This window comes from Clinocottus analis, unplaced genomic scaffold, assembly GCF_023055335.1.
Source record: "Clinocottus analis isolate CAN_PGR_092001 unplaced genomic scaffold, fCliAna1.0.p SCAF_4, whole genome shotgun sequence".
In the NCBI taxonomy this organism is placed as follows: Eukaryota; Metazoa; Chordata; class Actinopteri; order Perciformes; family Cottidae; genus Clinocottus; species Clinocottus analis.
In genome coordinates, this window is record NW_027176153.1 from 11,919,577 (window position 1) to 11,933,222 (window position 13,646).

The 13,646-nt window shown below is 41.8% G+C and overlaps 1 protein-coding gene across 1 annotated transcript in view; it reads left to right on the top strand.

Moving 5' to 3' along the window:
- celsr3 (cadherin, EGF LAG seven-pass G-type receptor 3) overlaps positions 1 to 13,646 on the top strand; it is a 94,040-nt gene that overhangs the window by 28,222 nt on the left and 52,172 nt on the right. Inside the window, exon 4 of the mRNA XM_068597201.1 lies at positions 11,634 to 11,856. Coding sequence (XP_068453302.1) covers positions 11,634 to 11,856 — 223 coding nt within the window. The remainder of the gene's footprint in view (positions 1 to 11,633; positions 11,857 to 13,646) is intronic.

A 13,646-nucleotide genomic window follows, 5' to 3' on the forward strand; every position in this document is an offset into this window, starting at 1 on the left:
GTCAGTAAAGTTTGAGAAATGGAGAAAAATACAGAAAGTAGGGAGCAAGGTAACGTGAAGTGAAAGGAAATAACTTTTAGATTTGGGGCGATACCAGTGAGAAGTTAATAATTAAGAGAGAAAGCTGTGGCTCGGTTGACTGCTTTGGCTCTACCACACAGAACCTATCCTAAAAGACAATGTGGCACTTTTTGGGTGGTTCCTTCCTCATATTACCTTCCTCCAAAAGTATGAAGAACACCAGAACAAAAAAATTGAATTTCCATTGAAACAACATCATGACTGGTGTATCAAAGGAAGCCGAGCGCGCAAGGCTAAATTATCTTAGACTGCCAAGAGTGGCGGAACGGACTGACCAGCAATATGATATTTTAAAAAGCCCATTTTTATAACTAGTCCAGCGCAGTGCTCACGCCATGTAAAACGCATCGGCGCTACAATACATCACTTCCAGCAAACTTCACAGAGAACAATGAGGGCAAAACAGCATGAGCTCAGCCCAGAACCCCAAAACTATCAGCACATGAGCAAGTCGTTCACGACCGAGCTGGTTTGTAACCGGTACCAACAACACGATCTTCACCTGTCTCTCCTCTGCTCTGTGGGCGGAGGGGTTAAGCTTGAACACTAAAGTGTAGCGTATTAATGATTATGTGAAACGTTAACAGTAGCCGGATCATACAGAAAACACCGGAATACGACATTAAAATATACATTACCCGCTGGAACATTGTCGAAGCTCCACTTTTTAGGTTGAAAAAAACACACACAACTGTAAAGAGCTATTTCTGAAGCATGGATGACCAATGATGGGTCTGCTTGAATTTATTTCTATCTCGATCATACCAATCCGATATCACCAGACATTCACATACCTATACCATAACAGAGCGGATAAAAGATAGGAAATGAAATCAGTGGGGATAGAAGTCGTAAAGGAGGACAGAAAAACTGTGAGAATAGGAAGTGGACAGAGGAAAAAATAGAAAGAAAGTTAAAGATGGGACAGGACAAGGAGGGAGTGCAAACAGCAGAGCATGAGAGATGAAGGAAAGGATGGAGAAGAGGCGGGTTTAACAGCATTATGGGAGACGAGGGAGGAATTCACAGAGAATAACATGGAAGCAGGGCTTCAGGGGGAAATGGGGCGAGAGACATCTGGGAGCAATAAGAGAGGGGGGGGGGGTGGAGGATGAGAGTTGAGGGATAGAGTGAGGGAAGTCAGATGGGTTCTGGGTAGTCAGTGTTTTGCTTTTCCTGCGTAGGCGTCGGGTGTGGAGGTGTCTTGTCAACGCCCAGGGCTAGTGGGAGGAAGAGGAGGAGGAGGAGGAGGACCAATAAACAGAGACGAATTGATTCTGCAACACACAGAAATTCCAGACAACTCCTATCTAAGTTTGCTCTCTACCACATTCATTTTTCTTTACTTCATTTTTCCATCCAACCAGCTTTCATCCATCCTCTCATACGCTCCTTGTGGCTTTGAATTGCTTCAAACCCCATGGATTTCTCTCACGTGCGGGAGCTGAGCCGGGGCTTTTTGACCGAGACTGGAAACTTTCTTTTTCCACTGAGGGAAATATATTTCTGACGCTAGAATCATGGCCTTCCATATACATGTATGAGGTGTGATTTGTGAACAAATCTCTTGTGAAATGAGCAGTCCATCTAAATCCGGTCATGCTGGCTCAAGATATTATTGGTTAGTGAGTTGGTGGGATTCTTCTATTCTTAAAGGAAGTGGCTCAACAAAACAATAGAGCACAATACAAAATAGAACATTTTCATAAACCAAGTTACAAATTACTTCATCCAAAGCAACAAATGAAAGCAAATGGAAAACCTTTGAAGGATACATTACCAGATTAAGTAAAATGTAAAATAAATAAAGACACATTATATGTTAGATCAAATATAAAACAAAATATAATAATACAATTATATGTACATATAAATAAATAAAGAGAGAATTTAATGCTGGTACTGACTCGACCAGCCTGATTCCTCTTAGGTTACAGAGGTTTGGGGCTCTTCGCCCAGTAGCAAGTGAAGGGCTCATCCAGATAAAACTCGGCTCTTTCAGGAGCCTCTTCCCTTCTTCCACCAGAAAGAGACAAAGACAAAAGATACAAAAACAGAGACTCAACAATACATTTAACCTCCGGCTAACCCGCCTCTGAACCACACATTTAAACCGGGATAAGAAAGGTTTGACACTGAACGGCGGTTACAACTACTTTGTACCCACGAGGCATAAAGTCTGCTGTGAAGAAAGGTTTACTCCTTAAGGTGCCAACCCCAGAGATGTGGAATAGTGTGAAACGCTGCATCAGTAGAGTTTATACAGCGTTCAGCTGAGAACTAAATACCCAACCTGAGCCCAAGGTTTAACTGAAACTGTGATGTTAACCCAAAACAACGGTTAAACAAGGGTCGAAGTTCAAATTCTGCTCAATTCAAGTGTGAAAACAGTGTTATTGGACCAGTTGTGCGTAATCTCAAATGTATTTAATGGCTCTTTTGATATTTTGGCGCAAACAAATATTTCCATCTTGGGATGAATCTCTATTTTACACCAGCATGTTGTTGTGCTGACATTTTTTAATTTCTCATAGACATACATCTGCTGCTTTAAGTATTATTCACTTAGAATGGGTAAAACAGCTTCTTCTTTTTAAAAAAAAATCTCAGCCAGTTGATGACTGTACTTGAAATACATTTCCTGTGAGGAGATGAATTTAGAGATGGTCTTGTTGGTTTGGCTCAGATTACCTTTTAGACTTTAACTTGATTTGAATATGATTCTGTGAATCAACTATAGTTTTAGGACAAGTGATAAAAGGAACAATTTATAATAAGTATGGATTAATTAGCTTCTGCTTCTCCATTCAACCTCTATATTTCCAAGGTGCCTGCACTTTAGAGTTAATCAATTGGAGGGAAGCTGTAGTCGCACCTCCTGCAGGTACAATTGCTTAAACTCAGCTAAAGCTCTGCAATCTGCACTCTTTTATTCATAAAAATTAAAATATTTCTAACCTCGAGCGCTCATTCATCTCAGAAGCATGCACAACTTGCAACGCTGACGGGAATGTGCAAAAGTCATTAACCCTGGAAAAAAGAAAAGAGAAGTTCCCAGTAGACAGTCAACCTTAAAGACGGAGATTACAGCAGACAGAGACAGAGAGGGCGTCTGATCGTTTTTACAAACTGAAAGAAGATAGACTCAGAAATGATGAAGAGACATGTACATTATGTAGATTACACTAAAATAATACGAGGGATACGCCTCAGAGAGCCAGGAGATGCAAAGAGGAGATTAGAGAGAGAGAGAGAGAGAGAGAGAGAGAGAGAGAGAGAGAGAGAGAGAGAGAGAGAGAGACAGAGAGACAGAGAGAGAGAGAGAGAGAGAGAGAGAGAGACAGAGAGAGAGAGGCATGAATGAACACTTAATTAGTTTGTGAGAAGATAAAATGGTGAGCCGTGAGGACGCAGGTAGAAATCCAATTGCTTTGTTGTGTGAAGCAAGAGAAAGAGACGAGGAAGACATGCGGTAGGTAGAGGTGAGATTAGTTTTGGATGTGATAAAGCAGATATGCATGTTACACTGAGAAATGTAATCCAGTGGATGGGGAGGGAAACAGATCACACATGCAGAGCAAACTAGCTGGAGGTAGCTAAGTGGCGTTGGAAGAAAAATGCTTGTGTATGAGCTAGTACTAACCTTCTGAGGAAGGTGTTGACGCAGAAGAGTAATGAGCCACCGAGAAGGAGAGAATGCAGAACTTTCGTAAGTTGAGGTGAGATTAAAGTGAAGGCTGTGAGACTAAATTAGTTTGGTCAATGCAAGACGGAGAGAACGAAGAAACAGGGAGACGATGTGAGAAGTTTATTAGCTGTGGATGGGGTGAAGAAGTGAGGTGGGTGATGAATACAGAGTAAGAGGAGACTAAATTATGTCTGGCGAGATAAGTTGGTAGAGTGTAGAGGTGGTATAGAGGAGACATGAATAAGGACCTGACAGGAACGGGGAGGGGTGTTGGCGTTATCACCCACAATGGAGTTGTGACTGAACTTAAAAGTTCCAACTGCACAAATTCGATCTTCAGAATAGAGCAACCAAAATCTGACTGAACAGTCTGCTTAATTGTTTATTGTTCTCCCAGTGGTGCGCACCTCGGCGGTCTGTGATAAAGCAGAAATAATGTTCAGCGTACTTAACACGTGCCCAGTGGCAGAACTGAGCCATGAAATCAGAGCTAATTATTAAGCTAATCTGAGCCAATTATGTACTTAGCAATTTACAACTCCCACGTGAAGCCAAGAAAATGTATGTTTTGAAGCTTTAGCTTCACCATTGGATTTTACCCACATATTTATTTTAAGACTAAAGTAATTAACCAAAGCTCTTCATTGTCCAAAAGATAAAAACAAGTAATTTGTAAATTATGGAATTAATGAGTCAGCCATTTGTTGATAGCATGTATTTATATACGCAGCGTTTACGAACAATTACTCAGCTAGTTATTGTAGAATTAATCACAGGAGCAAATATTACTATGACAAGAATTGAGTAATTTAAAGTTAGAACATTTGCATGGAAAAAAAAGAAATGCGAAATTAATGGAAAGTCAATTAGTTTGGAAATGATAAGACACAATGTGAAGATTGCAGACCTTCTTAGTCAATAAGACAGCAACAGTACTTAGAATAGATTCAAATACATGAGTGAGCTCATTACGCCCAAATACACACGAGGCAGCTGCAGAGTGCAGATCGCCGCGGTTATTACATGTCTCCATGTTTTGGGCAGGAAGCGATTCTTTGTAACATCGGTCAACAAGCCACAGGAGACGTAGGTCTCTCGATCGACAGGCTGCAAGTGTTATCTGGCCGCTATTTGGCGCCAACTATTACAAAACTGAACTATCCCGGACTTGTAGTTTTAGCTGCAGAATCCAAACGGTGTGTGTGCGTGTGTGTGTGTGTGTGTGTGTGTGTGTGTGTGTGTGTGGTTGTGTGTGTATTTGTGTGTGAGTGTAGGTAAAGAGAGGCAGACTAAATTACCTTGTGAAAATAAATTAAAAAAGACAAGTGTTGATTGTGTTGGTGTGTGTGAATGTGTGCATGCAGAACACGCAAGGAGAATAAATGACTTTGTGGAGAAAGAAAGAAAAAAAAAACAGCAAGTGGTGCAAACAGTCAGAGCAAGTGGACCGCTTCGGTTTTAAGGTTAGGAATGAGCACAGATTGTGTTGGAGGAGAAAATGTGAGAAATTAGAGACCTCTAAGTACATAATAGACATGATTTGGAAATGTGCACGCTAAACGAAAAAGAAAAATACACTTTAGGACATGGCTTGCTAAGTTGAGTGAGATAAATGCATTAAACAGTGTGAGAGGAAGGAGGGTGGAGACTAAATTAGTTTTTGGGAGATAAATTGCAGAGCATGAGGGAGCCTCAGACCTCTCTGGGGTGTTTATGAGAGATATGCATGTTAGGTGAAGAATTAAAAGTGATTGTTGTGCCTGTAATTAAAGGGTACTTGTGGTATTTTGGCCATAATGGATACTTTTGCAGATATACGGCCTTCAAAGAGTTACATATTAGAGATCTGTCTCCCGAGTCCCGATAGTGAGCCACAGCCTCATTGTTGCTGTTTTAATATAAACAGCATAAGGATCAGTCAAGATAACAGTATCGTGACATGTACTGAGCTTGAGGACTCAAGTGCAGAGACATGGCAACTCTTTAATTAATAACCAGGAATGCAGGATTCAAGAAAAGAGACTCATGTCCTCTCAAAAGATATTAAACAATGAGCTGTAACAGAAAGAATATTAAGTTTATAAACAGACGTACCAAGTTTAGGAGTTGAGTAAAAGTTTATTGACGGGCAATATCCCTTTGAGTACCCTTGACCAAGTCATAATGGATTATTTGTGTTTTCAGACTTTTAAAGTGAGTGAGTGAGAGAGAGAGAGAGAGAGAGAGAGAGAGAGAGAGAGAGAGAGAGAGAGAGAGAGAGAGAGAGAGAGAGAGAGAGAGAGAGAGAGAGAGAGAGAGAGCTAAAAAAAATCAAAATAAATGTTGGAGGTGAATTCTTATCTATATCTGATTCTGAGATCTGATCTTCTGGAAAAGACTAAAAAAAGGACTAAAAGAGGATTGTGATGAAGGAGGAGAAAGATTAAAGGGAAAATGGGGCAAAGAGCACATCAAGAACTGGGAATGAGGGTGCAAAAGCTAAAAGAGGCGCAGGAGATGGAAAAAAGGGTAGAGAGTCTTTGAGGCAAAGACTTGAATGGAAGAGAAATACAGCGAAAATGAAACAGCTATGTAGAAAGTAAACTTAGCAGACGGGATAGGAAAGAGGAAAGGACTAGAAAAACGTGTTGGAGATTGAAATAAATTACATAACGCCAAAGCTAGAGATGATTAATCAAGATGAGATGTAAAGAGAGCTCTGGAAGGAGAAAATAAATAAAAATGGAGTAATATAAAAGGGATGCAGTGGGAGAGGAGTAGAAAGAGGGGGACAAGCAAAGGAGGGAAGGAAATAAATTAAAGAAAAAGTTTAAACAGGGTGCTGCACAGACAAATAGCAGTGAAAACCCAAACCAAAGCGCCTGAAGAAAGAAGAGTGGAGATGGAGGCAGTACAACAAGTTCAAACACAAGTTAATAAGTGAATAACTAACAAATAGGAATCCATTTACTGCATCATGCTGAAATGAATAGTCGTTGGTGCAATTCAGACCAATTTAAAGCTGTAATCTACTCCAAAATCAAACTTAAAATCAGTAGAGCCTTTGAAAGTGCTTTTTTCCTGTGGGGGTGTAAAAGGAGGGGGGAAAAAGTACCAAAAAGCGTGAGCGAGACCTAACGAGGGAGGAAAAGATGGAAGCAACTGGGAGTGGAGTGGCCTCTAGAGATGTACCATGTGTTGGGGTGGAGGAGGGGGGCCATGCGGTGGGTGGTTGGGTGGAGCAAACTAAGATGCCGGAGGGAGGAGGGAGCGAGGAGAGGAGGGGTGACGAAGAATACTGGCTTTGATGAATAAAACATCCGCGGGAATGAAGGGGTGGTGTGAATGCATTAAGTCACTCATAGAAGAGGAAGACAGGATGAAAAGAGAGAATGAATTGGCAAGATATGTAAGGAGAGGAAGGCGATAGGAACAGTACAGCGTGGAGCTTTTTATATATAGAGAGATGTAAGTTGGGGGGTAGAAGAGGAAGGAAAGATGAAGAGGGTGAATGGATAGAGCGGTCTCCTTTTTAAACAAAGTGCGAACAGAAAGAAGTTTTATGTGTGTGTGTGCTTCTTTTAATGTGTCAATGCATTAAGCGCTATTTTGTTTGTGTGTGTGTGTGTGTTTCCATTCTGGTGAGTTCATTTAAAAACACCTGTGTATGTGTGTGTGAGGACTGTTAAAAAGGCTGTCTTGCAAACGAACACTCACCGTTTAGTAATCACTTGACCTTTGCGTGTCCACATGAGTCGGAACGTTGAGCAGAATGAGGAAGCGCACATTAAAAGAGACTCACTGTCCTGCTTTATTTGTGAGTGTGTCTGTGTTTATTCCCATCAGTATGAGTGCCCCGGTGAAGTAGACGCCTTCTCCTCGTTGAGTCGCTCCAAGAGTGTGCTCTGCTTTATTTCTTCTAATTACTGCCCGTAGTGTTGCTCTCTGCAGTTTTTGAAGCTGTACATATGCAAATATTGTCTTTTTTTGTTTTTGTTTTTCTGTCTTGTCTCTCATCGTTTAATTGATTTCCTGCCCGTCTGTCAACCTGTGCGCAACTGGGTGTGTGCATAATGAACCAACGTGTGTTTAAGTCTCACCACACGCATAATTCATGAGTATTAATGTCTATTTATTTTCTTTTAATATTAATGAGGAGGGTCTGTACGGATGAATGGGCGCAACAGACAGAGGTGGGTAAATTGTGCCGTGTTAAAGTGCATGTGTGTGCGCTTCCCAATTTAATTGGTTCCCTATTGTGTTCATTTACATTGAGGTATATGTTTAATCTGAGAGGAAAGGGGAGAATAAGAGAAAGCTAAACAAGGACGGACAGATGTGATCATTTCAATGTCCTTGGGCTATTGTTAGCTGAGCTGGGTGAGTGTGTGTGTGTGTGTGTGTGTGTGTCCCCTCAGGGTGATTTAGTTGTGTGAAAGCGTATGTCTGTCTGCCGATAACTGGCAGATATCGGTTGCCCGGTGGCGTGGCAAAGTGGAGTGGCGAAGACTAAGATTGACGAATAAATAAACTGTTGCAGAGTGAACAATTGATTGATGCAAAGGGCAGAAAAAAGGGAGACAATAACATTGATCAGGGCAAGGATATTGCTCAAGCACATAAAACGAAAGCACTAAGCAATCAGTTAGAAAAGAGTTTGTGCAGTGACACACTTGAGCGTGCTGAGCAGAGGGTGAAGTAAAAATAATTCCTCCGCTCGCTATCTTCAAAGCTGATCACTTTCAGTTTTGTCAGTTTGCAGCCCGACAGGAGGAGAGACGGACGATAATTCAAGCAGTTTATACCTTTGATTCTCCGACAAGCTCTATATGTTTCACCACTAAATGTATCATACCGCAGGGCTCAGTTTGTGTTGTATGTGTCACAGATAGTCAGCATCAGAGTGTGAGCTTGTGTGTTTTGACTGCATGTGAGAAATTGTCTGTGTCAATGTCTTGTGTATGTCCGATTATATTTGTGTACAAACGGACTTGAGGAAAGGGGAAAGCTTCCATTGACTCATAACAGCAGTACTGTTTGTGTGTGAGTTGCGTGAACATGTGTGTGTGCACGTGTGTGTGGCGATTACGATGTGAGGACCCTGCCTGTGGGTACTTTGGCATCTAAAAGCAGCGCAAACAAAGTGCCAACCGAGACACTAGCTACATGATAAAAACCTGACAGCCTCGAGGGCAGTGATCTCTCTCTCTCTCTGTGTGTGTGTGTGTGTGTGTGTGTGAGTGAGTGAGTGAGTGAGTGAGTGAGTGAGTGAGTGAGAGAAATATGAAAGAGTTTTGTCTTTGTTTAAGAAAGAGAAACTCTGTATTGCATCTGTTATGAATGTGTAAACATTTTGGTTTGTTTATTTGTTTGTTTTTTTACTGGTTCTGTGTGTGGGTGTGCCATCACGTTCTAAAATGGGTCCCGAAGGAGCCATCCGTCTTTGGCTAGTTTCAAACCTTGTCTGCTCTGTTTATGTGGGGGGCGCTGGACGTGGGTGCTTTTGTGTGCGGCTGCTAAATGTCAGACTGTGTTTGTGTGTGTGTCCAAATATGCTCAAGGTAAGGTGAAAACCAAAGGGAAAGAGCTCATGTCTACTCCTACATACCTTCTGATTGTGTGTGCTTGTCTGTATCGTGTGGGTGTTTCTGCCTCTCGAGACACTACAGACAGGCATTTGTTTGACTGGCAGCCAAATCCGTGTTTATTCTCGTTTTCAGATTTGTTTGTGTCGTTTTTTTGGTTTTCCAGAGCAGAATCACAATCAGCAGGAAAATATCAACCTTTTCTCTTCCATACATACTTTCAAATACCGCCCACTGAGTATTTCAGTTCAGCTCTAATTTTGTGGTAGTTTATATTCAGTGTTCATTTGATGGATGGTAAAGGGTTAGTCCTCTGTAGCTGCTGCTCTTACTCCGGCTCCTTAGGAATCAGCACCCTGCTGCTTCCACCGTTTAATCAAGTACTAATTTACATCTAAAGCGGCTGGCAAATGCAGTTCACTGCCCGAAAGAAAAGCAGGAGCACTCAGTTAAGCTGTTGACACGGTAAAAGACCCACAGCTTTATAGATTAGGGCAATTTCAAGACCCTTGTGTAAAGTATCCTTCTTTGAAACCTCTGAAGGCTCTCCAGTGACACAACCTTTAGAGGTCTGGTGAATAGCTGATTGCATTGTATAACTTCTCTGCTTCTTTTCAAAATAACTTCTCTGCTGTTTGTTGTTCTATGCATTGCCCGTTTCACAATACTCTTTGTGAACAAATTGAATCGCTCCTTCTCCTTGAGGGTCTTCTTTTTGGGTTTGCGTAACAGGTAAGGAGTCGGACCGAGACGCGGCATGACAGAACCAGTGAATCGTTTAGAAAAGCTTTATTCCAGGCAGATCTGACAATACCAAAACAGTCCTGGAGCAGCTTACGACGAACCAGCAGACAGACGTGCTGGCGGGTCTGGCAGTGAGTGTGTGTGTGAAGCTGGCACTTAAATACTGAAGGGAGTGCAGCAGAGTGGGCAGGTGAGCGTGATAGAGCTGACGAGGTGAGTGTGACTGACAGATGTGCAGAAAAAGATGATTAGGGGAGTCAGAGGTAGAGTGACAGGAGAAAAGGGGAGCTGAAGTTTGACTCAATTATCACATATATTCAGCAATTAACAGTTAAACTCAACTGTTGTAAGGCTAACTTCAGTAGTTAGCGAGGTAACTACACTACACAGGCTAACTTCACTAAAGCTCCCCCAGCAATTTTCAGCCTTTTAAGTAGGCACTGTGTTGCTTGGTTTATGACATAATTTTATAATATTCAGGCAAGATGAGGAGGTTAGGGTTAGGGCAGCAGTGTAAACATGTAGAGAGGTGCATGGCTGAGGTTTTAGTTTGGCAGTAGCAGTGATTTTAGAGTAAGCGATACAAGAAGAGAAAATTTGAACTCGGATGAAATATACCATCAATGTTTTTCCCCCTTAATGTCTGATACAGTATTCATTTCTTCTAAGTTAACTAAAACTATGTCATGCTCGAGCATAATGAGTACATTATTAAAACCCTGACTATTTTTGCTCAAACATAGTTCAAATTCATCATGTGCACCTCGGGATCTTGAGTGGAATTTAAAGTAAGGCACTGTGGCGTTGCACAGGCCATGTTTGTGGTGATGGACTGGCAATGAGTGAAGTGAGGTCACAGCTTTTGAAACCTAATTCCCTGAAGTCTCAGTGAAACAAGCAATAAAATGGCAAAACTGTCCACACACTGATAATCCGGAAAATTCTGCTTTTTTTTGTTTTTTGCCTTTTATATTGATACAATAAAGCATTGGCGGGCAGTGAAAATGGTCATTACGCCAGCTGTACATTTCTGTCCTCACTCACACAGTGAGGACAGAACCAGCTACCAGTCGTCACCGTGTTTAACCGGTAGAGGGAGAGAAGACAGAGAAAAGAAAGAAGAGTTGAGATGTGATTGGTCAAAGAGCGTTAAGGAGCGAGCTGACTACAGAAACAGAAAGCAAGGCAGCAGGAGCACAGACAGGAGACAGGAGCTGCTCAACGAAAACATAAGCTAATAGGGAAAAATAATTATAATACATGTAGTGTATTTATGAAAAACAATATATTATAAAATAACTATAACTTTGTGATTCCGTTTAGGCCAGCAGAGAAGGCATAGCTGGCCCTGACGGCCCGCTACTGCTATAAAGGATGCTGGAAATAATCTATCTATTCATGTGTCTTTAAATTGATCTCTTGCATGGCTATTATGCATCCTATCCTGTCTGAGATTTTTGGATTTTTTCCAGTGTCATCTTGACAGTGTTGTTGCAATTCCCACTGATGTTCATCAGCGGTTGAGACAATAAATTACTTTCTTTGTTAACCCCCAGGTGACCGGTGTGAGTTTGACCGACGGCAGGGCAGGTGTGTGCCAGGCTTGTGTCGAAATGGAGGGACGTGTCGGGAGCTTTCGGGGGGCGGATTCCGCTGCGAGTGTCCTGCAGGAGGCTACGAGCGTCCGTACTGCACAGTCACTGCCCGGTCCTTCCCACCAAAGTCCTTCGCCATGTTCCGGGGCCTCAGACAGAGATTCCACCTGTCCATCTCGTTAACGTGAGTAGATTGAGTGTTCGTCCTTGCTTCCTTTCTTTCCACTTCCATCTCTCGCGTTCCAGCAGCACTCAGACAGAGATCCATAACAACTCCTCTTTGATTCTCAGTTATCTTCCTCTTATGTAGTCTCTCTTCTCTTTGCTTTAATCTATTTATTTCATCTCTGCGATCGATCCTATTATTCATGGTTTCTCTCTCTGCTGGCTCCACTTCCCTCTTCAGTAAGAAGTGCGGTTTCTCCTCTTTCATGCATCAGTTTACTGGTTTCAGTAACATCTCCTTTGCCGTCTCTCTTTCCCCTCTCTCATATCTTACATCTTATCACCCCTCTGCACTCCTCTCTCAGTCTTTGTTTCGGCAAAGGCTCCGATGGCAAATGCTGCATTTCTGGTGACCCTATGCTCCTTGCGTGAAGAGCTCAGAACTCTTAGGTTTTCAAGAAATACAATCTCCCAGTTACCAATTTTGTCCAAGAATTTGCTGCAGCTTTTCCAATTAAAAAAAAACATAATTGAAGTGATTTATTTGTACAATTTTGGCCCTCCGAACCATGTTTGCTCTCAGACTTTTGTCAAGGCTTTTAACATTCAGAACATTTGATCATTTGAGAAAACTGACCTACATGCAACCTGCTGAGTCACATGAGTGAGATCAGTCATGCATGCATGTCTTTTTAACTTTGCTTGGTGCACTACATAGTTGGGGGACTTCACATGTATCACAATGTTTCTGCAGAAGTCAGTGATAGTTTCTCTTTTGAGGTCCTTTGTCTCGCTCGCCCACTACCACCGTTTCCCCACTCCTTCCTTCGCCTCTCGACATACGAGTGGTTGTCTATGGGAGGGCTGAAGTGGTCCTTAAGAGTGGTCAGGCAGGATTACGGGTCGGTTTCCATGGGTGATGTTGTCGAATGATAGTTGCTAAGGTGACATTGCCCATGGGGTTGTTGCCAGGCGGATGTGGCCTCCCACCATCATGACATTTTGTTTTATTTTGCCAAATGAGGTTGTGTGCTTTGTTGGGGCTTCACTTCATGTGAGTTGTTTTATTGATTTGTGACTACCAGTTGGGCAGTGTTGGTTAAGTGAAGGCATAAAGTGTGATGTTACTTTATGAGATTTTAAGAGTTTATCTTGTTGGCAGTTTAGTTAAAATTCACAAACTGTGAAGAGAGCAATGTTATTATTTTTATTTTTTGAACAACTATAATTTGGTGTCTTTTAAAAAGATTGGGCTGTTGTTGAATGGGTGCTATATCGTCTATTTCAGCAGTTCCCCGCTCCACATACAGTTAAACACATTGAGCTTCAACTAAGTCTACAGCATCAACTGCAATTTCAGTACCACATATATTTTTCCTATTAAGTGAAATCGTTAATCTTAGTATTATTGTTGTTGAGCAAAGTTAGTTGTATGTTATCTGATTCAGGAGTGTCCAGCTGTGCAGGAGATATACTGACTGTGATTCTTCCTCTGAGCTTCCCGACTTGGCCTGATTTTCACATCAGGGCGACACAGAACTTAACCATTATTTATGTCACTCAATGTCTCCCACAGCGTTTTATTTCACCCCTGTAAGAAACCTTTTAGACTGTTCACCCAAAAGCTGCTTCAGGCGTTTTTGCAGTAGCTTTTCTTAAGAAGGTGTGAAGGGTAAGATGGCTCTGTTAGGGCTGCCAAAGCATAGCCATGTCTGAACTGCAAAATGATTATGTTTGTCAATCATGTGTTCGGGATTTTTTAGCTGCTATGTTTGAAGATGTCAGTAGCTGCTGAGCTGAAAGAATTGG